Source organism: Tubulanus polymorphus, chromosome 11 (assembly GCF_964204645.1).
Source record: "Tubulanus polymorphus chromosome 11, tnTubPoly1.2, whole genome shotgun sequence".
NCBI lineage: Eukaryota > Metazoa > Nemertea > Palaeonemertea > Tubulaniformes > Tubulanidae > Tubulanus > Tubulanus polymorphus.
The window spans coordinates 11,517,016-11,542,440 of NC_134035.1; the positions used below are offsets into that span (position 1 = coordinate 11,517,016).

Below are 25,425 nucleotides of genomic sequence, written 5' to 3' on the forward strand. Positions count from 1 at the left end.
AGTAATTCATTGTTTCATTTGTTTTCGTTTTGAGGTTTTTATGTCTTGTCTGGTTGTAAATGTCTGCCATGTTAAGGTATGTTTGAGGAATTCGTTTACGAAACAACCGAACGCACCGATTCAGGAGCACTCTGCGTAATTGGGATATGAAAGTGATGCAGACACTAGAAATTTTCTGCCTTAAACTCCTTGAAATCTTAAATATCCAGGAATGACTGAGACCCTGCTTTCGATAATCAGGAACTGTGCCTGAAAACTTAGAGGGGTTAGCAGATGGTTGGCAGAGATTGATTCTCTTCACCTGACCACAACAGGGATCTTAAACAATTCACGACATGACAACTGTATTATGCAGGCTGGAAAATTATTCATTTAACACAAAGCCTTCATTTTATTCTTGTGTAAAACCAGTATTTATTGCCTCTGAATAAAGCATCATCTTAAAATCGGCGTCGCTTCTTGATCTGCGAATCTTTTTCCGAACAAAGATGAGAACAGTTCATTCCTGCAAACATAATAGCAATGATACACTATTAGGGCCTGCTAATTCAGTAAACAGTTACTAAATATTAATCCTACGCTTGAATGCTAGAAGTTTGAGCTATAGATTAGAAGGTTTACTGAGGTTGCAATATTTCGGCTGTTCTGTAACCAGAATAATGATGACTGTGTGGTCTCAATAAACTTTCAATTTCTCAAAACTGTTAGTCAAAACTTCAAGCATGGGATTAATCTCCAACACACTTTTCACAGAATAATGTAGAAGAATTACTCGTTATTCAGTAAACTTAAACAGTAGTTTTTACCTCGTTTCATCACTCCAAGTGCTGTTGTCGACTGGTGCCATGAAATTCACTAATTTCGGGTGAACGTCGTATCTAAATAACAAATGGGAACACATAACTGCACATAAATCAGGGGGGAGGTGCCTTCTACTTTCTTAAGGTCAGTATCTAGTTCCGAATTTAGGGTAGACCTGACTGTGACAACTATTTGAGAATATTGCTACTCTTTTTTAAGACCAACTACTCCCACTTATATCGAATTTCCCAATCATGTACTTCGATTTAAACAAAAAAAAAAACAAAAAAATGTAAACTAGACCGCCGATCACACAACTATTTCTGTACTTCGATTTCCGATTTCAAAATCAAACCCCCTGTTTCGCTCCCGGCAGGTGTGGTTGGTCTGTAAGGGACACTCAATCAGAAAATCAAACAAAATTTACCAACCAAATAAATAACAGGGACAATCCCTATTTTAAGATCAAAAAAAAAAAAAATATCTAAATACTCCAAAATTCAGAATAATTTCTAGTTCATTTTCAATTAAACTACATTGTACTATTTTCGACATCAGATTATAATCTGAATTCGGGTGAAAACAACTGCAATTTGTTTGGAACATAGCTGAATTAGGCTATTTTTGACGGCGCAGTCAAATTTTAAGGTACAAATGGGTCGCGAAGAGTTGTTCTGAACATTGAAAGAGGTTTCGAGCAAAAGGGAATACATATGAACTCCCTGAATTCAAGGGTTCTCACAAGGACCAGTATAGATACTATAGAACATTCAAGGCACAATAGGCATTGATTATCCTAAACAAAATAATACATCGATTTTTAATCGTGGATGCCTAGATCACTCACCTGATTTTCCGACCTTTACTCGCTTTAGTGTCGACCTTCTTCTTCATTTTTGACCGAAGTTTCTGGATTTCCATCCATTGCCTGAAAGTATCGCCGAAACGTTTCAGCGAATATCATAAAACCCTGCCATAGCTTGTGATAGTTTATCATTAATCGGACTTCTCTTGGAATGTGTATATTACGTACCTGCTCAAAGCGACCGGATCGGTAATCGCGCTCGTCTTGCGTTCGATCAACTCTCGTAACAATTGATGATAGAAATCATTGTCATCGAATATCTCGGGGTCGTAGTCGTTCAGATGATCCCTAGATACAAACTCCTACCGTCAAAACAAAAACACACATCGATTACTAGAGAAGTTATCAAAATGCTTCTGCCCATTTTCATTAACAGCGGACTCCAACCCAGTCGGTACTAGTCAACTTGTTAAACTGTTCAAGTTGATAAATTTTCCAAAAATTTAATTCAGAAAATCTTCTACTTAATTGATTCTCAACTCAATATCTGCTCAACTCAAATATTCATAGTTACAACCCTATCTAGTAAGGTGAGTTAACAGGGCCAGTGAATGCAAGTTGTCATTGGCCCGGCTCATGTCCGAGTACAGAATTCTAGATCCATTTTATTCATAATATTATCCGCAAAAATAGAAGCCCAGCCAAAAAACCACCCTCACTCCGCTGGCCCTGGTTAACAGTATTTGACGTATATTTCTTACTTACGGTAGATTGTTGTTCAGAGTCGGGCACCGTTTCAACTGAATCCGCTACTTTCCCGATGATCTGATAAGCCGAACGTTTCAGTTGAGTTCGTTTCAGTAGTCGATCGCGGTCGGCGAGAATCTGAGGAGAGTTTTAGAATTTGCATTTTCAGTGAAATTGAAAGTAGATTTCATTAGGAATTTATTTATACTCTGACCATTTACACAGCATATGGATGGAGACTATGAGATATACCCGGTTTATAAGATATTAAGACATTATTTACGAAACAACAGAATATATATACTTATGTGGTTTAAATTCAACATCAGACCATTCAGTTCGATAGCCAATCTTACAATTTAAGGCCAGTCTTAAGATTTAAGACACTGGGGCCAGTTGCACAGTCGTGACTTAAGTCCAAAGGTGGTCTTAAATCTTAAGAATGGTCTTAAGTTGTTAGATTAGCTATAGAACTAAGTTGGTCTTAGACTGGTCTTTAGTCTAAGCCATGACTATGCAACCGACCCCTGATCACATTAGGACTTAAGTCACAGAGCGAATCAGTATATTACACCTGGAGCTTCAGGGCTCGTGCAGTAACATAAGCAGTGTTTTCAATAAGAGCCAGGTCCCAGGTCCCAGACCCGTCTGTTGTTTATAAAGGACCCGCCCGTTTTTTCAAACCAGCTTTTGTTTCAGGGGCTGTGACATAGGGGGACCTGGCTTGTTAATTTCTTATTGAAAACACTGATAAGGGGCCATTCGTCGAGTACAAAACCTTGAATGCAGGATATTCAACTTCGATACAATATTGGAATACTATCTGATAATATTAAGATACTATAAGATCTATAGCTACCTGGTTGATTTGTTTGAGAACAGGCTGGTCGAACGCCGAGAATGATTTACTCGTCACCTTGCCGCTCGAGACGCGTGTTTTATCATTCCATTTTTGAATGACTTCATTCCTGAAATTGAAGAAAAATCGAAGATTTACACATTCTTTTTCTAAATGCCAGGAAACATTGTCGCAAAAAAGAAACACATCGAAAATATTACAGAAATATTACGGAGTTTTTTGCTGGTAAATTCTGAAAATCAGAGGATATTCAAAGTCCTTGAAAATGTTTTTTTTTAAAAAGAAATCAATAGTATGAACCCCGACCTTATGTCAATATGGCAGATATGAACATCATGACTACGAGGGGCGTCCTGTAACTAACCTGTACGTCTGAAATTTCTTATGCCGTTTGCTCAGCAATTCCGGATATTCCGACTCGTCGTATTTACGCTTTCGCAACGAAGACAGCGATACTTTCTTCTGCTCCCGGTCATCATCATCTTCCTCACCGACATCGGAATCGCTCGGGATTTCATCATCATCATCAACATCTTTATTTTTTTCTGGACTGTTTACGAATCAAAAGTTTGATCAATTATTCATTAGAATGTTATATTTGATTCACAAATTTCTGTACTACCAGAGAAACATATCTATTACCATCAAGAATGCAGAAGAAAATATTACAAAATACACAAAATTTAATTCTTTTTTGAAAAATTGCCGACAACTTACTTTGATTCTCCATCACGTCCGATATGCTCGGTGTCCGGATGTCGCAACAGTAAAGATGTTTGCAATACGTATAACTCATCCAGTAGCGTTTTGAACATCGCGTGACCTGAAAAATATATTGCAGACCGGAGATGAATCCTCTGATAGGGTGGCGCCACTTTCCGCCAATTTATAAACTCTGTTTTGAATTTTCCAAGTTATTACACGTTATACCCCCGGACAAAGCTGAGGAATTTCTAAGTTTAATATTTAACTATCTATTCATTTTCTATTTATGGAGAAATGCATGGTCAAAAACATATCCAAATTCCCTGAGATTTGGGTTTTTTTTTTGCAAATTTGTCAAATTTTTTAGTTTTCCCTGATGTTTCCAAACTTTTCTGATTCCGAGAGTTTTCCAGGTCAGTGGTTACCCTGTCTGAAGGCTAGCACTAGCTCAAATCTTCGCTTGCTTTAAGTTAAATCCTCTATAATGATAATTGACTGCAGAGTCCTCACCGCTCCAAACATTTCATAATTGATTCAAAGGTGAAATGGCGTACTTACATTGTTTTGCTGCGGTCTGGATTTCATCGTCAGGTCCTGATGACGCGATGATTTCGTCCCATGCATCCGGCTGCGGCAGCTGATTAGTGAGCAGCAGGATTTTCTGTAGTTTTATGCGACATTCGAGGAAACTGTCCCATAAACCTGTAATTACACAACACATCGATTCATCAAAACTGCCACGGTCCAATCGGAAAATAATCATGTAATGTTTTGAAATTTCAACACTGGTAACTGAAACAATGCCCATAATTTCGGAATTCTTACTTAAGGCTGTGTGTATTAATGATTGTTGTGATATATATTATAGCTTAAAGCCTGCGATATGGTTGTTCTTTATTTAAAATCTTTGAGGTTTGTAAATACTATGTAAATATCACAATGTACATCTCAACTCGAAAGGGTGTATTTGTATTGAATATTGAATACATCAAGGAAGCTCATTTCAAATGCTCCCTTGAGTAGAAGGGGAAGAGAAGAATGGGAAATGTAAGGATATATGTTAAATTCTGATAAAAAAATGGTTCTCTTAGTTCTCAGATCTTGACTGAGAACGTAACTTACTGAGCTGTGCTTGGGCCGCTTTACCGCGAGCGATTTCATCGGTGACATTCGTTTTGGAAAATTTCTCAATTTCTCCGTCTCGCTCGGCGGCGCCTTCGTCGTCGGGTTCGATATCCTCGCCGTCGTCCATCTCCGAATCTACGTCATCATCATTGCTATCATCATTTCCATCATCATCATCATCATCATCATCATCATCATCATCATCATCATCATCATCATCATCATCATCATCCATTTCGCTCGTTTCATTTTCATCATCATCTGCGTATTTACTGTAATCATCGTGGGCGCTGAAACTGTTTACATCAACAAAATATCAGAACAGATTTCATATTTATGAATAACAAGATTTAAGTGACATATGAATGTGAAGGTCACAAACTCAGGTACCAGTTTCAAAGTCATGGCGAGTATCAATAAGTTAAGGTCAGGATATACCCCTCGAGTTTACGGTCAATAAGATATCCCAATTCCCTGCATTTTCCTTGATCTTTTTTTCTCATTTTTCTGATGGTCACCCTGTTAGAATCTAAATTAGATTAACAAATCACCTGAATTTGTGACCAGAAGCCTTTGCTTTGTTTTCCGTAAGTTTCATCTTCGTCTTGAAACTGGCCAGGTCATCATCATTCTCATCGTCACCATCATCATCGCTGTCACCCGCCTCGCTCTCGTCATCTTCGCTATCATCTTCATCCGCCTGCTCACCATTTTCATCGGAAATGTCATCATCCAAATCTTCATCATTGACATCTACATGAGAGAGATCGGATAACATATATAGGCCTAATTACTGCAGACTTTTTAGAGAATCTAAAATTCAACTCTCAAAGAGTCTGGGTCCCTACAGATCAGTCATTCCTGGATATGAGAAGTTTTCACGGAGAAAATATCAAATTTCGTGTCTGCATCAATTTCATATCCCAATTACTGTAGAGACTCCTCCTTAATCGGTACTGTTTATCTTGGTAAACCGTTAATTCAGTGGTTTTGTAAGCAATTATCATCCTTTACACCACTAATATCGGTTTCTAATTCCACCTAGTTTAGTAAAGAAAAAAATTCAGGTCCCAACTGTATTGTACCGATTTAGGCGTAGTCTACTCACAGTAGAACTACAAACATTTCTAATAAAATAACTCATTTCTCAAGATCGAAGGAGTATTACAGGAGTTTTAAGCCAATTGCCGAAAAAGGAGTTTCAAGCACCTTTTTAAAAGCATTTTGCAGTTTAGGAGATCGTAATGATTCAAGGACTTTGTAAGGACCCAAAGAATCTAATTTTTTCTGATACCCCGCGACTAAACAAATAAATCTTATATCTGAAAATGCATACCATCATCAGAGTCATCATCTTCAAAATCGCTATCTTCGTTTAGTTTTTTCCGCGAAGTTTTCTTGCCCGCGTACGATTCTCCGAAGTCGTCTAGATTCAGCGTCTTTCTACGCAGGCTACTCGGCGCTAGGGCGATACCGTCATCGTTGTCTTCATCATCACCGGCAACTGGATCGCACAGTCTCGCTTTACTATCTGAAGTCAAAATTATAGTTTGAAAACGTATGTGCAGTGGTGAGCTTTCATTCAATAAAAAAATCATTTGAATTTATTCTCAACCAGCCGGAGGGGCAATGATCGATCGATTGTTTCTAACCTGGATGAAATGAATCCTCGGGATCATCAAAAACAGGCGTTGGATTTACTAATTTCGCTAATTCTTCGGCAAAACTCATCGTTAAAACGATAACAACTGAAAACTTGAGTAGACACTTCAATCGACTATCCCATGTGGGTTTGTTTTCTTCTTCGACGTAGCGGGCGGCTCCGAGATTATCCAACTCTCAATATACTTGTTTTCTTATGGGGTGGCTCCCCATGGGGTATTGGGCACTCAGGCCCGATACACTTCGCGTCCTCTTGTCCCAATGTCACAAGACCGAAAATAATGTAAAGAAGGCCAGTGATCGGACAGTAGAGCTATCAGTATCAATCAAAGGCAACAAATAGATCAATTAATTTAATGGCTAACAGTTTATTTCGCGAAATCCTTTCAGTCAAGAATCATAACAAATGTCAGTTGGAACTTCTGTAATATGTAATCTGTAGTATTAAACTTAAACACTTCAAACATTGGAATTAACAGTTTCAAACAAAAATCATACAAGTATGATGACAGACAATAACCCGGTTAACTGACCAAAGTCGTTTAAGTGCAGGCTTTAACCTAAGTAGAGGTTTGAATTGACCATAGCCATATATTGTAAAAGCATTTGTGAAAACCCTATAATCTAAAATAACTGAGGAAAATATTTCCAAATAGACAAGATTCAACAATTAACTAATTCATATCCTAAATTGCTGGGGATAATTTGAAAACAGGTGATCTTTCTTTAGAGATCAAAGTTACTATAATTAATCAGCAATACACCGTGATGCTGTGTATTAGTGTCCATTGTCAATTAATACACCGCACTGCGGTGTATGCACTGAAAGATTTAACTGAAGTCATTTCTAGTTTTAATTCAAATGATGGTTTGTGATCACAGTCCGCGGTTGTAGTATCTATCATTCCAATGTTTATTTCGCAGCACAGAACTGAGTCTTCCATTATTTCTTCGAACTCGATCCTTCACCGCTTTTTTGCCACATAGTTTTCACATGATCCGTCGCGGTACCGTACGCTTGCTTTAAAATAACCAGAGTTTGATCGGGATGACAGAACGCCGCTGCGGTACCCATTCCGGTCATCGCGTAAACGGACTTTCGAATAACGCCGCCTTTGTATCCGCAAACCAAACCTCCGAGACCGGCGATCGCGATTACTCCGGCGCGCGGTAGATAACCGGGGTCGTCTCGGATGAAATGATAGAGTTCTCGAGTGTGATTCGAAGCAGTGGCACATTTTTCAGCTATCATATTCGTGGTGTCTTTACTCGCGTCCATATACGACCAGAGAGTTCTGCGGATTTCAGAAATTTGACCGCAGTCGCCGCTGGAGCAAGGAGTAGACGACTTTTCGGCTTCATTGCTGCCTTTCGTTTTATATATAGGTAACTGACGGGCTTTCATGCTATTATTCGCCATATCAAGGACAAAATCGAAAGTGCAAATATAGAAAAAGCAGAAAAAGCTTACTTCATTCACTTGGTAAGCCGGAGTTGTCCTTTACGCAGATTATGTGGAGCCCGGAATTGTCCTCAACCTATTCAAATTCAATACAAATTTCAAAGATTTATTTAACAATAGTTGCCGAAGAAAAATGTTTGCAGCTCAAAAATATGGAAAGATGCTTGTAAATCATATATCCGATATTGTGCGATTTAAAATGAATTATATCATCAGGTTTTTCGCAGGAAAAACGATTATCTGAATTTTGATGATTGCACTTGTCGTGGTCAGTACGTAGTAATTCAATGCAATAAAATCCATTTTTATTGAATGCGGAAGTGTCAAAAAATAGAAAAGTGATATATCATGATTAAATGCGGCGACATATGTAGATGATCTGTGGCGAAAGTTCTTACAGTTTAAGAAACAACAACAGGTATTCTTTTACTATATCTTTCGCACTTGTCATACAAATCTGCCCGTATCGATCTCGACCTTGATTCTTGGATTCTTGAATTGAACTTAAAACTCTTCTCGGGCTCGGTCTTGCTTTCGTTTTTTCGTTCACGCCTGACTGACATTAATTCAGTCGGTCCCCCCACCTCCCCCCATCAGTTACTTGTCTTTGGCTCAATTTAACAATTGTATATCTTCACAAACATGGTTTAAGCCCATCTGATTAAAGCTTACCACCATCTATCTACGGAACTGGAACTTGAACTTTGCGCCGTGTAGCCTGTGATGTTAATACATAGAATTGAATATGCATTAAATTGAGAAAACAAAACATTGACAAATGGCATTCAATAAAAATAGTGTCATGAAATCAGTAAAAGTATTTAATTAGGCCTATATGTATCCGAATAGGACAGGTAGCTAACTACCGTCTACCCCACAATTCAAGGCCAATTCCATTCTAGATGTCTTTTTGGCTCAGGTTTCGTGAATAACTCACGCATCAGTTTGTTCCGTAAGGAATTTTGTATTCAGAAATAAACTGAATTCAAATAAACAGGTTTTTGTTTTCATCTATCACATTTGTGGCTTAAAATGGGGTCCCAAAATTAACTTTTTTTTCATATTACATGTAATTTGTAATAAAGTCCCTGGCTTCATTTAGCCTTATTTAGCATAGGCCTAAACTCAATTCATTATACAGGCATACATCAAATAGCCTATGCATGTATGTTTATAGGCCTAATAAACAGTAACTTTCTGAAGAGAAATGAAAGGTTTTGCGCAAATCTGTAATTCAATGTAATTCACTGTAATCGAGGTGTAATAAGCTGTAATAGCTGTAATAGCCAGATAAAACCAGTAATATTTGGCATAAATCTGTAATTCAATGTAATTCGCTGTAATTAAAGTGTAATAAGCTGTAATGACTGTAATAACAGGTTTTACAGGTTGCCGGTTTTATCTGGTTATTACAGCTATTACAGCTTATTACACTTTAATTACAGTGAATTACATTGAATTACAGATTTATGCCAAATATTACAAGGTTTTATCTGGTTATTACAACTATTACAGCTTATTACACTTTAATTACAGCGAATTACATTGAATTACAGATTTATGCCAAATATTACTAGGTTTTATCTGGTTATTACAGCTGTTACAGCTTATTACACTTCGATTACAGTGAATTACATTGAATTACAGATTTATGCCAAATATTACTAGGTTTTATCTGGTTATTACAGCTATTACAGCTTATTACACTTTAATTACAGCGAATTACATTGAATTACAAATTTATGCCAAATATTACGTATGTTTTATCTGGTTATTACAGCTATTACAGCTTATTACACTTTAATTACAGCGAATTACATTGAATTACAAATTTATGCCAAATATTACGTATGTTTTATCTGGTTATTACAACTATTACAGCTTATTACACCTCGATTACAGCGAATTACATTGAATTACAGATTTAAGCTAAATATTACTAGGTTTTATCTGGTTATTACAGCTTATTACACTTTAATTACAGCGAATTACATTGAATTACAAATTTATGCCAAATATTACGTATGTTTTATCTGGTTATTACAGCTATTACAGCTTATTACACTTTAATTACAGCGAATTACATTGAATTACAAATTTATGCCAAATATTACGTATGTTTTATCTGGTTATTACAACTATTACAGCTTATTACACCTCGATTACAGCGAATTACATTGAATTACAGATTTATGCCAAATATTACTAGGTTTTATCTGGTTATTACAGCTGTTACAGCTTATTACACTTCGATTACAGTGAATTACATTGAATTACAGATTTAAGCCAAATATTACTAGGTTTTATCTGGGTATTACAACTATTACAGCTTATTACACTTTAATTACAGCGAATTACATTGAATTACAGATTTATGCCAAATATTACGTATGTTTTATTTGGTTATTACAACTATTACAGCTTATTACACCTCGATTACAGCGAATTACATTGAATTACAGATTTATGCCAAATATTACTAGGTTTTATCTGGTTATTACAGCTTATTACACTTTAATTACAGTGAATTACATTGAATTACAGATTTATGCCAAATATTACGTATGTTTTATCTGGTTATTACAACTATTACAGCTTATTACACCTCGATTACAGCGAATTACATTGAATTACAGATTTATGCCAAATATTACTAGGTTTTATCTGGTTATTACAGCTTATTACACTTTAATTACAGCGAATTACATTGAATTACAGATTTATGCCAAATATTACGTATTTTTTATATGGTTATTACAGCTATTACAGCTTATTACACTTTAATTACAGCGAATTACATTGAATTAAAGATTTATGCCAAATATTACTAGGTAGTTTACATCAAGATCTTTATGTATTTTTGATATCATGTATATAGGGCTATATCATGAATTGAGTTTAGGCCTATGCATTGCGTATATCTGAGGCTAAATGAAGCCAGGGACTTTATTACAAATTACATGTAATATGGAAAAAAAGTTAATTTTGGGACCCCATTTTGAGCCTTATATAATCTATCAGCGATTGTTTAGGCCTACCTAGAATACGCCCGCGTAATTTAAAAAACGGCTTCGGCCGCGTGTAGTGTGGCGCCGCCTACTGCAGCTCAGATAGGCCTACTCGATGTTGAGTAAACAGATGTTGATACAGTGGCAAAACAAAAACAACCTCGTCGTTTATTCCTGAATGCAAAATCCTTGCTGAACAAATCGATATAGGCCTAAAGGTATAATAGGTAGATCTAGTGACTATTAGCGAAATCATCCGTCAAAACATTGCATGAAGAGCATGTGTGACAGACAGTACATGTCATATATACAATGGTGAACGTGCTTCCAGATTGATACTTCTATTCAGCCAGTTCTATCAGATCACTCGTCAAGTTTATCTTTGTCTATGATACAATCGTTTTCATACACCACATTAATCACCGACTGATGATGGCTAACAGTTGTTAGCCGAAACGTCGCTCCTCAAATATAATCATTCTGATATAGAATTTTTCAATCTTGGCTTCGTTATTGTAGGATTTCTCTCGCCATCGTCATACACGGATAATGTGTACCTTCTTGTCTAATCACAGACTATATTGATTAATGACTGGACTATCAATAAGTCGACGTTGCTGACGAGTAGTTCACCGGCTTCTATAACATCGCCAGCCATAGACGTGTCACTTCTTGGTCATCATAACTCCTACCACGCAACATCTGTTCGTATATCTTAGGCAACGATAATGATGGCGCTTTTTAATTTGTCAATTTTCCTCACTTGAATTCGTCGTTCTGCACAAAAGGTTTTCGAGGGGCATCCGCCCCTGTCATTTTTATATTCGTCTCTGTTGAAAATCAGCGACCATCTGTTCGGATGTCTGCTGCCGCTGTATATGAGTTGATGTTACACTGTTCTATCAATACTGATTATTGCTCGGTCCGGTTAGTTAGTTAGAGTGACAGATGACAGCCGATTGTAACGTAAATAAGATGAAATTTCAGGAGACTCTAAACCCCTGACCAGAAGCTGTGCAACTTTAAGCCCGCTGTTCACAGTAGGCCTATGTGTTGGGGCAGCCGTGGTTGAGTGAACATGGTGGTGCGGGGTCTGGTGGAGGTGTTATTACCCTTATTAAGCCTTTATTCTCCTCTGATAAAAATGAAGACAGCGGGGGGGGGGGGGTGTGTAATTGGTCTGTTTATAGTTTGTGGTGGAACTTAGAAGTGGAGTAATAAAGGTAATCCATTGAGGTGGTAATTAGTGGTGGTAACTAGAGGTGGAATAATTAAGTTAATCCTCTGCAGTTGTAATTAGTGAGAAGTGACTTCAAATCCCAAAAAGATCAGCGCCCAGATAAAAATCATTTACAATTCACCAAAATAGCACCCCCAGAAGTGAAGTGGCGCCAACATATTGTGGTGCAACACTGTATCCTGCGATTCAGCAGCGATAGTCATCTAGTAGACCAGACAGCTTGAAAATCTAACCGTTCCCGACTAAGAATTACCTGGTGTGCCGCGGGCTTAAGCGTCTGAATGCTGCTGTTATCGAGGGTATTGCTCTGCTGACATAGTGACAGACTTATTCTGAGCAGACGTAAGGAGAATATACCAGATTCAATTCATCATATGTACATTATATTTGAATATTCGATTCGTATATGACAATTTAAATGTAAGATGTAGATGAGTATTTGACTATTAATATGTATCCATCAGCTGTTTTTCGTTTCTGAGCAAAGTCAAGTAGGTGTTTAAAGTTTATTTAACATCGATCAATAGGCCTGTATGCCACAACTAACCCACTCTCCCACAACGCAAAATCTATTACCGAATCAGATTTAGCCGGTGATCGATATCGTTCTGGATTAAACGCTACTCTGGCAAGTAAAATTCCACCAGGTGTCGCTTGTGTACAGTACGACGATGATTAGTTTATCTAGAAGCGTTAATTGACTTATTTTTTAATCGGAATACCGAAAACTGAGATCAGAATAAATGAACTTTGAACGATTTTGATGGAGTTCGTCGGATATCTGACGGGATGACTCCCATTACTCGATATCATGAAAATTGGTAATTATGGTTCCTGAGTTATGAGATCATCTTGGATTTTGTGTAATTCAGCTGAAAATAATCAGCAGTCCATTCAGCACCTGAATATAAAGCAGAATTGACTGTAAAGTTGTAATATTGAAATTAAATAATTCAACCCAAATAAACTTTTTCCGCATAATTGACAAGTTGAATACCCGAAGAAGAAACAATTCATTGATTCAGCTGCAACGCTTTTCGACGATCGCGGTTAATTTTTATTCAGATATTATTTCGTATTATTAAGCCAAAACTTCGATGAAATTATTGACCCCCAACAATGTCTGGTTTTGTTATGAGATCGGTTATTAAAATTTCAAGTTGTCTGCGTTTCATTTTGTCAGCACGTAGTCGCAAACTTTTTATACAAAGCTTTTGTCGATAAAGTTGATTAAAGCGCGAATGGAGCCTGTTGTTTTGAACGACCGTGCGACGTGAAATTGATGGTGGTTTTTATTTCATATAAACAGACAGTATTTAATGCGTTATTGTTGAAAGTATGATATTAAAAACCACTGATTGAAATGAACGCAGTACAATGAAGTGTCATTGTTTTTCTCCTATAAACATTACTAGATTCGCGGACTGATTGTTTCCGATTAATTTAACTTAGCGTAGAAATGATCGCGCTTCTTCATTCTCTCACCAGGGATATAGCATCGCCGCATCCATGAAGTCTTCATAGGTAGTTTTGGGCAGGTTTCTCTCAATGCTTCGGACGCGGGCGTGAACATCACCTCGGGTATATACGCGAACCCACATTCCGCTTTCAGGCGCGAAGTCTTCATCGACCCGTGCCGTGCACCGGGGCACGAATGTCCGCAGCTTTTGCGTCGTCTCAGGTGTGTGGGTGCCGTATCCATGTAGTCTTTGTTGGAAATTTCGGGCAGGTTTCTCTCAACGCTACAGTCAACCTCGTCAAACTTTGACCGAATCATTTTCTTACGCCTTATTGTATTCTATGATCCTTAACTCCGAAAGAGTTAATCTTGAAAAACCAACATCTGAATGATGTAGAGCGATATATACAAACAGGTTTCGGACTTTCGTTTAACTCGGACTAATTTTGCCGGTTCTGCGAGGTTTCTATATATGGTTCAAATGGTTGCTAAAGGAGAGATGGTTCTATTGGTTTCTTATTGCTGTATCTTTGGTGACTTTTTCACGTGCTAATCGGTTACAGCAGTGCAATAGCACACGCTCGCCTCTTCAATTAACAACCCACCCATTTTGAAATCCTAGTTCCGCTCCTGGGCGTCTTCGGGTACACGGGCATGAACGTTCTGCGAAGATCGGCTATCACCTTTCAGGCACGAAGCCCTCATCGACCCGTGCCAGGCACGAATATCCAATTAGTTGCAGCTTTTGCGTCGTCTCAGGTGTGTGGGTGCCCTGCTGATGTCGGCGAGTCGGTTTAGAAAGCGGTGGTAACAGTTGGTCGATGTGACTGGTGTAATGAAAGTTATGTTGCCCGTTGATTTGACAGGTGTTGAGAGTCAGAGAGAGAGAGTCAGAGAGAGAGAGTCAGAGAGAGAGAGAGAGAGAGTTGGAGAGAGATGTATTATTAAACTCTGTAACAACAGCTGCCTTATTGATTCAATGACAACTGACTAACACGTTTGTTCGGCCCTTGTATATATATATATATATATATATATATATATATATATATATATATATATATATATATATATATATATATATATATATATATATATATATATATATATATATATATATATAATATCATTCGTTTGTTGAACGGTCGTTGGAATGGTGGTGGCACAATTACGAGCGAGTTTTGAAATTATATTTTATTCACTACGATGATGAACACGGATTAATCTCCTCGGCCCCGCGATTTGATTATCGTTCTTTTGCGAAGTTTTTTTCTATGTCAATAATAAGGTAATCTTGTTTTTTTTTTTTTCGTCAAAAATAATTATCGCGTTCGAAGATGAATTTTCAGTATTTCGTAACGAACTAATCGAAAAATGGAAAAAAAGGTTAAAAAGTGATTGAATAAGAGGTCTCGGTTTTTTCGATGATATTTTGGTCGATTCGAGGTTTGTTCGGTTATTATGGTAGCTATGATATCAGAAATCCCATTTTTTAATAAATGTTTTGTTTATATCTTTACTTATAATAACTTTACTTAAAATAATTTGAATGTAGGCCTGACTATATAAGTCTGATTGTCATTCAAAAATTAAAAATTTTTTCACAAAAACATGTCTTTTAGTATCCTTACATTACGTGTATCAACATTTTGCCCATAGATTTTGCACTTTCCTCTTACACTTTTTAATAGCATTTTACCTTTTTTTTGTAATATATTGCATAAATTTTGGAAAATCTTAAATTTTCAAACGAACCGTTGACAATGAGCATATATAGTTAGTGTATGATGAAAATTTCAACCAACGCCAAAATTGCGTTGTCGTGAAAATTATTGACTTAAATATGAAATGTTTCTCAACAGCAGATGCACTAATTGCCAGCATAAATCATATCGATTACAGTTACTGACCACCTGTTTACTCAATGTATTCTTTTCCTGCATTGTAGCATGGATTCACAGAAGTTTATGTTATTATTTCGCTCCAGGCACCCGTGGACCCGCAGTTCTATGTGCCCGGTGTACTTATATAATTGATCTCCGGTTATAAGACCAGTTACTCAGCAGATCATAAGTTTGAATTCTGCTATTTGGTTATCCCTCGGCTGGTAGGCCGGTAGATGGGCATCCTGCTCTACATAGTCTAAAGGGTTAGGGGTCGAAAGAGGGTGTGTTCTAATGTTTCTGATATGTAGGTCATCCAAGATGGCCGCCTCGGCATGGACCTCGTTTCTGCTCTTCAATCTGCACTGTCCAACAGATCTTCTATTAACTCGGTATTTGGTTGATGGAAAGAGAATGTGCTCTACTGTTTTTGTCTTATGTAGGTCATCAAAGATGGCCGCCACAGCCATATTTGGGTGTGAAATTGGCATTTTATTCCTTGTCCCCGCGCAACAGTCGACTACAGTTTTGGACCAATTTTCTCATAACTTGGTGTATAGACTAGAGGGGAGGGTGAACCCTATTGTTTTGATTTATCTAGTTTGTCCAAGATGGCTGCCACAGAGCCTTTTTCGGCAGAAGTGAATTACTAGTGTACGTAGCTCTGATTTTTACTGCCTCTCCGTATCTGTTAACTTCCTTAAGTAATCACAGACGTTAGGCATTGACTTGATAAATTTTGAAGTTTTCGACTAAAAAACCGTTATTGCTTAAGGAAACATTTTCAGATTTTATATTGTTTTACTGTGTGATTCTCTATATTTCTTCGATTGGCATTATCAGTGACAAACTGTGAAGATGATGATAAGTATTCAGCCAATTCAAAATAGCCACCAAGCCAGTTGGCAAAATCGCTCGGCGTACTGGATTGGTTTGAATAGTGCGAATCTCTTTCATAAAAAAGATTTCATTGGTCGTATTTAAATGTCGTCAGATATTGATATTCTAAAGATTGTTTGAGGATGTAAATTTTATGTATGCGTAGGCAGATGTACAAATACGGAATGAATGCGGAATGAACTTGCGCAATCTGTCGCGACAAACACTGCGGTCTATACGACCGTACTGATATTTGTCATAAAATGCATATTTGACGGGAAATCGCTGAAATTTCATGAATGAATTTATTAACGGTGTTTGTATCGCGATTTGAAAGTCGTGGTCGTGTATCGCGCTGATATAAGCGTGACGTCGTCGTGATGAATTGATTTAACGACAACCTGATGAAAAGTCTGTTACCGTCTGCCAGTAGAGATCTCGTTTTCTTTCTTTCGAGATATCGACTTCATCGGTAACGGGTAAGGTTCGGCCCGCCGGGCTTTAACTACTAGTTCACGATTGGTAGAACACTATATCCGTGTTGACGCGATGAGGAGAGAATCCCACAATGATAAGAAAAAGTCCGAAAATGTAACTTCAAGATTGTAGTTTATTCAACGTTTCGACTTAATCCGAATAGTCATCTTCAGGAATAATCTTCAGAAGTAATTATTCCTGAAGATGACTATTAGGATATAGTTGAAATAAACTACTATCTCGAAGTTACATTTTCGGACTTTTTATTATCATTGTGGGATTCTCTCTACTTTAACTACTAGTCTTTAAGGGGTGGGCACGCGAACGAAATTCGGGCTTATGTTAGTTTTGATTCAGGGCAAGTAGCAGTTATACTCGATGTGTTGACACGGTCTCGATATGATGGACCTGTATCTAGAGTTTAAGACTGGAATTTTTGATTCCGAAATGAAAATTATTGATTTAATCGTCAAAATTGAAATTCGTTTGAAATCTGATAACGTGGTTCCTCACAATTTACTAAAAGTGCTGTTAGGATAAAGTTCCTCGCTATAAGATGTTATCTAGAGCAATCGATTTAATTTCGACTACACTTCAGTTAGAAGATTTAATTTTTGGATAATTATGGATTTACGTTTACCTTCATTATCTTCAAAATTATTCAGTTTGTAAGTAATCAGTAAATTAAGACGGCTTTATCTTTAAAATCATGAAAAATCATCCCACAATTGATGGATGAAATTTTTTCTAAAGTTTGAAGAATAAATCTATCATATATCGTCAATTGTGGGCTCATTTATCAACTTCTATAACACTGAGTACACATTCGTCTGGTCAAGATCAGGAAGGTTTCGGTTTGTTTTTACCGATTCTGGAATACTTTTCTCTGGTGTGTTCGTTTTGACCAGAACACGCTCTACCTATTCCAGAATAGTCTAATCTGTAGACCTGATAGGAGTGGCTTGTAATCCAGAATTTCTATTCCTAAACTGGAATAAGTCCAATTGAAACCAGTCTCTGATTTCCAATTCGGTATTTGTGAAACCAGTGTTACACACAGCAGATGATAAGCCACTGTATGTATATCAATGAAAAATTGATCGGTAATCTAATATAATTATGTTCTTGTGAAATATTGGATTCATTGATTCCACTTATTGCAGATGGAGGCTGTGGGTTCTCAAACAAATCTGCCAAATGTTTATGATAGGAGGGGGGCAGAAAAAATGAAAATTCTGTCAAAATCTTATGGAGATCTTATTTCATTCTCGTTGATATTTTTTTTTTTTAGGAGTCAGAATGATGGCCCCAACTGAAGAGGAAGACGAAGATCAGGTCCTGTTCGACGTGCGGAAGTTTAACGGCAGACGCTGCGGTCGTGGTCGAGCGGATGATGACGACGATGATGATAGCGACGATGAGGCGTACGATCGTATGCAGTTGTTGGGCAGCAACAGTGTGCGTCCGAACTTGAAAAAAGACGGAACGTGTCTGAAAGTGGTTCAGACGATCATTTTGTGTCTGTCGTTCTGTGGAATGGTACGTATGTGTCCCATGACGAGAGAAATCCCACAATAACGAAGCCAAGATTGAAAAATTCTATATCAGAATGATTGTATTTGAGGAGCGACGTTTCGGCTAACAACTGTTAGCCATCATCAGGCGTACTGATATGGCTAACAGTTGTTGCATACTGATATGGCTAACAGTTGTTAGCTGAAACGTCGCTCCTCTAATACAATCATTCTGATATAGAATTTTTCAATCTTGGCTTCGTTATTGTGAGATTTCTCTCGTCATCATCATACACGGATATTGTGTATCTTCTCGTCTAACGTCCCATAACTGTCAATCATTCAGTCAGACACCTGCACCACAGAGCTGTCAACTATTTGATTTGCACAATACCGACTCTATATTTTGCTTAGAAATACGAAAGGCATCAAAACATCTCACTCCTGTGTCCAGGATCTGGGTGTCTGGGTCCCTATTTAAGACTTTGAAGAATACAGCTTATTTTGGTTATCGCTACTTGACCTTCATTCATTCATTCATTCATTCATTCATTCATTCATTCATTCCAAAAATGAAAACTTCTGTAGTAAAATGATATAGGCCTATATATTTCGAGCAACATTTCGGCTGAATTTATCCATCATGATCAGTACGCCTGATGATGGCTAATAGTATTTAGAAGTTTTCATTTTGGTTGAATTTATTGCGGGATTTCTCTCGTTATTCATCATACACGGATATTCTGTATATTCTCGTCTCGTTTCACTTCCTAATCGTACGTGGAACGTAGTAACGTCGCCGATGAATTATATTTGCAGGGTTTAGTAATCGCTTTACCGGGTCCGACGATGCTCGATCTGCAGGAAATAACCGGCGCCGATACGGAGAAAACGATGCGTATATTCACCGGACGGTCGATCGGGTATCTGCTCGGCTCGATCGTCGGCGGTCTCCTCTTCGATCATCTCAACAAGTTTTTTCTCATCGCGTTGTCGTTGTTGTTCTCGGCGTTCGCGACGGCCAGCGCGCCCTGGTGTGAAAATCTCTGGTTGATGATTTGCATGTTCTCAATAGTCGGTTTCACGATGGGATTTTTAGACACAGGTGAGGCATGATCAAAAATTTTTCTTTTCTTTTTCCATTGATTTTTAATGCTTAATTGAACAGGGTGGTCACTTACTTGGATATCATGGAAATGTTAGGGAAGTACGTTGAAAAACTAATGAATAATGGCGTTTCGACTCAATTCTTTGAGCCATTCTTAAAATTGATAAATTATGCTTAAGCCAAAAAGCACAACTGCTTCTACGTAAATGTGGTTTTTTCTGCACTCACCCATAAAGATAAACAAACAGGCATAAACAGAAAATTGGTGATTGACTAGCTCTCAAGGTCTCCGTCGTTTCGTAGCGATCAATATGTTTTCGAAAAAAGCAAGGACGCTACTGTCCTGATATTCTGACACAAGGTTATAGCTGATTTCGTTTAGTGCAGCTTTTTTAATTATTACATATTCGAAAAAATCATTGCCATAATCAATGTGTTGTTTTATGAAAAAGTTTAAACAGAGGGGTGTATAGATTAGAGATTGTCCTGATATTCCACCACGAGCCGATATTGTCCTGAAATAATGCCACGATCGGATATAGTTGTACTCGTTATGGGAGAACAGCTATATCAATTGTTACGTATTCGAAAAATATGATTAAAACGTAATCAATACTTTCTTACTACAGACTATTGCTCGCATGTGATGTGTTGAAAATGTTTGTTTTGTTCTGAAACATATATGTAGGTCTACCTACCTACCTACCTACCTATCGTACTTACCTACCAGTACATACATGATTGATTGATCTACACGTGGCGCGCATATTGCGTTTCAATAACAAAAGACTGCATTTGAAAATGATTGCTTTATATACAAAGCCATCTATGCTTACTTGTTTATGGAGTGCTATTATAGTATGATAATTAAAACGAAACCACCGCACGTGAAGGGGGCCATGCGGTTAAAAACGTTATTGTGCGGCGTGCTGTTTTAATGAAATTTCAATTTCATATCACAGACTGTGGGTATTGTATATGGTATACTGAAATACGGAGCGTTCTTGGCTCAAAATGATGATTACAATGCGTGTATGCACTATATCTGCCTCAAGCGTCAACATTTTCAAAAACAAATTGCATAAACACTAGGACTAGAATGCGCTACAAGAACATAAAACGAGAGCTGAATTGTTTGAATTTTCTACAGCACTGTCCTTCGTCTATGTTACCTAACAGGCTGGCACACCTAACAGGAACAAAATGAAACGAGACGGCTATGCTTATAGGCATAAAAATGCCTTCTTCAATAGTGCTGAACCCGATGTGATATCCAACACTGGAAAGAAATGCGCTATGAATAAAGAAAATGAAAAAGTCGAGCACTGAGTTGTTTAAATTTTGTACAGCACAGTCCTACGTCTATGTTACCTGACAGGAACAAAATGAAACAAGATGGCTATGCTTATAGGCATAAAAATGCCTTCTTCAATCTGCACCCGATATGACATGTGATATCCTCAGATCTGTATGAAAATAAATGAAATATATCTATGTTTGTTTTTTTTTCTCTCAGGTGGTAATGTGTTGTGTATAGGATTATGGGGCAGATCGAGTGCGCCGTTTTTACAAGCTTTGCATTTCGCGTTCGGAATGGGCGCGTTCGTAGCTCCGCTGATCGCCGAGCCGTTTCTGTCGAGTACGAACTCAACGGCGCTCGTTAATTTCACCGACGCGAGCGCCGATAAACTGCATCAAACCGGTCATATTTCGAACGTACCTAACGGAGATTCCATATCAGCGGCGGCGGGAAGCGCCCGGTCGCGCAAAAATGAGGACATCGCGTTCTTATTAGATAGAAGTATTCGCAGTATTGAAAAACTTGTTAACGGCGACAACAAAACGTCGTCGACTCGGAGGAGCTCGCCGACGAATTTAACGTCTGCGTTACCGCCACCGCCACCTACCGCGCAGTTACCGAAAAAACCGGACACCAACGGTAAACACCTTAGTTCGGAGGGAAAGGTCGCCGCCGGACAAAATATAAAAGCCGCGTTCGTGAAAAACACGCTGAAAAAGTTGAACGATAAAATCAAAAACGTAGCTCCCGAAACGGCGACGCAGAAGTCGACGTCGACGAGCGAGAACGTAACGAATAACGCGACCGGGTCGGGATCGAACGCGACGATCTCGAATCCGGGGACTACTACGATGAAAATTACAACCGTGAAGACCACGACCCAGACGACTACTACAACCCCGACGCCGGCTGTTCCGACTACCGCTCGTCAAACAGTCGCAAAGTCGTCTGCTACTCAACCGACCCGAACGGGAACCGTAACCGATAACCCTGCGGTCAGGTCGACCATCTCGATCGCGGCGACGACGACGAAGACTCCTCTCGAACCGGGATTCGAGTTAACGCTGCACAATATCGAAGAAAAAGTTGTCAAAGCCGTTCACTATTTCAAAGAGCGAATATCGAAAGTGAAATTCGCGTATTTGATCGTCAGTTTGTTCCTGTTCGTCGTCGGCGTGTTGTTCTGCGTCGTGTGTTGTTTCGATCGTCGTCGAGTGTCGTCTCAGTACCACCCCGAGTTGCACGGCCGCGCGCAAAAAGCCACCGGTTTCAAAGTGCAGTTGATGATCTTGTTGTGTTTCTTTTTGTTGTGCTACGTCGGCATGGAAGTGACGTACGGCGGACTGGTGATGACGTTCGCCGTCGACTATCTGCGCTGGACGAAACGCGAAGGCTCGTATTTGACGTCGGTGTTCTGGGGATCGTTCGCGGCGACGCGCGGTTTGTGTATATTCGTCGCGCGCTATCTACGCCCGGCCGTCATGTTGATAATCGACCTGTGCATTACGGTCGTGACGCTGCTCGTCATGCTGTTCATGGTACAATCTTATTCTGTCAGTATGTGGATCGGCACGGCGATGCTCGGCGTCGGAATGGCGTCGATATTTCCGACGGGTATCGCGTGGGCCGAACGCTACATAAACGTGACGAGTAAGGTGGCCGCGTGGTTCGTGATGGCGGCCGCGCTCGGCGAGATGGCGCTGCCCGTGTTGACCGGGTTTCTGTTCGAGAAGAAGACGCCGATGTTTCTCGTTTACGTGCCGTTCGCGGCGAGTCTCGCGTGCTGCGTCGCGTATATCATCATGCAGAACCTGGCGTCGAATCACGGCGAGAAATACTCACTATTAACGCATGTTCCCGTGCACAACGACGACGACGACGTCGAAGACGCGACCGTGTTCGAATTGAACGACGTCGGTAAAAACAGCAGCAGCAGCAGCATCAAATTAAACGGTACGAACAAAACGAACGGACAGAAGAAAAACGTCAGTTTCGATTTGACGGACGAGACAGCGTTCGTTTCCGCTAGTGATGAGGCGGTGGATAAAGATGAGGATCAACCGCAACAAAATGGACACGCGACTCAACTTATCGATTTACATGATTAAAATTATTGGTAGATTATCGGAAGATAGTAAATATCTTGAGTACCGCTGACCACTAGTGCTGATAGTCACAGTAAACCTCTTGAGTACCGCTGACCACTGAGCTGATTGTCACGGTAAACCTCTTGAGTACCGCTGACCACCAATGCTGATTGTCACCGTAAAACTTAGTGGCATAACTGTGAGCTTAACTGTGGCATTTGTTTGTCTAAGGTTTCCTCACCACAATTTGGGTTGAATTTTTTTTTAAATGAGGACTTGAAATATGTTTTGATAGCGACCACATTGAAGGAGTTATTTTGGGTAAAACGGTATTCGGCTATTTTGAATACGACGAAAACTTTTTTTTGACATTTCGTAGAAGTTTTATGTATGTGTAAAAAAAAGATTTTATAGCCAGTGAAAATCTAGTCAGTCTTATTTTCATCTATCCGCTTATTTCGAGTACGATCAGAAACAGTCCTTCAATGGGGGGGGGGGGGTTATTGATATCATCAATGTGAATCCGTAATACGTGTTGCAATACGTGTTATGTTGCCATTTCTTTTGTGTTTTGTTGTGGTTTCTTCATTCAAGTGCGTATGGATGGTTAATCAAAGCTGCCTACTGTTACCTAGGGTCTTACCCTTCATTGCTTCATACGTGTTGCAATACGTGTTATGTTGCCATTTCTTTTGTGTTTTGTTGTGGTTTCTTCATTCAAGTGCGTATGGATGGTTAATCAAAGCTGCCTACTGTTACCTAGGGTCTTACCCTTCATTGCTGTTACGTTTGAATATTTTCTCTCATTATACTATTGTGATGTTAATTGAAAACATTTCAACCGTTACTGATAATACTTCAGCGGTTGACAGCCCAGCGAATTCCTGGAGAATCTCCTTAGTTTGATCTCCTATTTAACAACTTATTCTACTACGTGTACGTTGAAATGAATTGCTATGGGACCATTTTCTGAATCATTGAAGAAATCATTCCTCGATAATTTGACCGATGAGTTCGTCACGCGTTCACCATCGGGTCATAGAACCGAATATCATTCACGGTCGATTCTACCAGAGCTCTTTCTCACGAAGGCATAGTAGTTTTTGTGCTCTTAATTCATTGTCTGCTACCGAAGTTCTTTCCTGTTTCTTAACGATAAATCTCTACCCAAATACAGTCTTTGTGTACTTTCAATCAGACTGAAACTTTCAATTTTCAATAGCTGTATTTATTTATCGTTATCTGTTTGCTCTAGAATATATGAAACTATACTTCAGAATAAAAGAATTCGAGAGATCGATTTACTAATGCAAGATATATCTATATAGGAATGATTGTTTGTATTTAGACCCTGACTTCAGTTCTGCTCACACTACTAGCCCAGCTCTACTGTAGAGTGAAAAGAAATGTGTAAAATATATTGCGAGAAGGGCGAAGCTTTCATCCCATACTTTAACTATCATACAACTGCAGAACCTTGTCACAACGGGACTTTGAAAATGTGGACCCAATTCAAAAGTTCCTGGTTTTAAAAAATTGAATCAATGATTTAACCCTTTCAGCGCATCTTCACCGCAGTGTGGGGTATAAATCGGTGTTGGACTAGTACACCGCATCGTGGTGTAGTGATGTTATTAGTAATTAGTTCTGAGGTCCGCTGTACAAATTATGTAAACCTAAACAAAATCAAAGACTGTTTGCGCTTTCATTTATGAATGAATTTTCTCTGTGATCTTTAAGATGTCGACTTCTGCTGCAGCCTGTCGTGCATGCTTCGAACAAAATTTCTGTATACCTAATTTTCAATTTATAAACGAGGTTGTGTCTATCATCCAAATGTGATCTCAAAAAGCACTCACTCATCTGTTACATTCCCATCGTCATTATAGCATTATATTCTTTATTTAGGTATGTAATTTTTCTGGAACTAAAATTTGTGCAAAGATATGTTTCGAATAGATGGCTCAACTTCCTCTCTTGTTAATTAATGTAGGGCTACGAGCTCCTGACGTGTTGTAAATACATTTTTGGATTATATTTTTCCAGATCCAGTGTGCTATTTAAAATAAATTATAATTCGGTAACTTCAAATTGTTGTTTTATTGCTTCGGTTGGCTGTTATGCCCTTGCCTCTGAAAATGACCTGCCCTGATTAAGCTCTTTCCAATATTCCTCCTTTGTACCAAAAATACAGCGAGCTTTTACCTGAATTGGTTTTTCAGACGGACTAAAATCCTGTAACACAAGTCTACCACGTGATTAAATGACTCATAAAATGACAGATGAGGGACTTTCCTAGGGGCT

General features: G+C 38.6%; 3 protein-coding genes across 5 annotated transcripts; 1 reads left to right on the plus strand and 2 right to left on the minus strand.

Annotated features, from left to right (window-relative positions):
- Nucleotides 1-376: 376 nt before the first annotated feature.
- Nucleotides 377-6,853, minus strand: LOC141912662 (protein AATF-like). Its single transcript, XM_074803986.1, has 14 exons — nt 6,695-6,853; nt 6,379-6,573; nt 5,594-5,795; nt 5,253-5,338; nt 5,040-5,207; nt 4,476-4,619; nt 3,930-4,035; nt 3,577-3,762; nt 3,213-3,321; nt 2,372-2,491; nt 1,835-1,968; nt 1,649-1,729; nt 807-878; nt 377-505 (listed from the first exon to the last, which is right to left on the minus strand). Exons 1-14 carry the CDS (start codon nt 6,771-6,773, stop codon nt 436-438), a joined length of 1,752 nt encoding a protein of 583 aa, XP_074660087.1. The 5' UTR covers nt 6,774-6,853; the 3' UTR covers nt 377-435.
- A 213-nt stretch (nt 6,854-7,066) lies between these two features.
- On the minus strand, nt 7,067-8,200 carry LOC141912803 (MICOS complex subunit MIC27-like). The gene has a single exon (XM_074804201.1). It carries the CDS (start codon nt 8,122-8,124, stop codon nt 7,648-7,650), a length of 477 nt encoding a protein of 158 aa, XP_074660302.1. The 5' UTR covers nt 8,125-8,200; the 3' UTR covers nt 7,067-7,647.
- Nucleotides 8,201-8,479: 279 nt separating this feature from the next.
- LOC141912732 (sodium-dependent glucose transporter 1-like) lies at nt 8,480-25,195 on the plus strand. Of its 3 annotated transcripts, none has more exons than XM_074804095.1 (4): nt 8,480-8,584; nt 18,404-18,651; nt 19,446-19,731; nt 21,251-25,195. In XM_074804095.1, exons 2-4 carry the CDS (start codon nt 18,412-18,414, stop codon nt 23,140-23,142), a joined length of 2,418 nt encoding a protein of 805 aa, XP_074660196.1. In that variant the 5' UTR covers nt 8,480-8,584; nt 18,404-18,411; the 3' UTR covers nt 23,143-25,195. The 3 variants fall into 3 exon arrangements, with proteins under 3 accessions (XP_074660196.1, XP_074660198.1, XP_074660197.1); XM_074804097.1 differs by lacking the exon at nt 8,480-8,584 and adding an exon at nt 15,102-15,161; XM_074804096.1 differs by lacking the exon at nt 8,480-8,584 and adding an exon at nt 16,880-17,114.
- The last annotated feature ends 230 nt before the right edge of the window (nt 25,196-25,425 follow it).

Excerpts from the sequence above, each read along its gene's own strand:
- LOC141912662 (XM_074803986.1), bottom strand. The coding sequence starts at position 6,773 with ATGAGTTTTGCCGAAGAATTAGCGAAATTAGTAAATCCAACGCCTGTT. Across the intron at positions 5,208-5,252 it reads TGATGATGATGATGATGATG|GAAATGATGATAGCAATGAT; the intron begins ATGATGATGATG and ends ATGATGATGATG. Across the intron at positions 1,969-2,371 it reads ACTCTGAACAACAATCTACC|GAGTTTGTATCTAGGGATCA; the intron begins GTAAGTAAGAAA and ends TTTTGACGGTAG.
- LOC141912803 (XM_074804201.1), bottom strand. The coding sequence starts at position 8,124 with ATGGCGAATAATAGCATGAAAGCCCGTCAGTTACCTATATATAAAACG.
- LOC141912732 (XM_074804095.1), top strand. The coding sequence starts at position 18,412 with ATGATGGCCCCAACTGAAGAGGAAGACGAAGATCAGGTCCTGTTCGAC. Across the intron at positions 18,652-19,445 it reads GTCTGTCGTTCTGTGGAATG|GGTTTAGTAATCGCTTTACC; the intron begins GTACGTATGTGT and ends TTATATTTGCAG. Across the intron at positions 19,732-21,250 it reads GATGGGATTTTTAGACACAG|GTGGTAATGTGTTGTGTATA; the intron begins GTGAGGCATGAT and ends TTTTTCTCTCAG.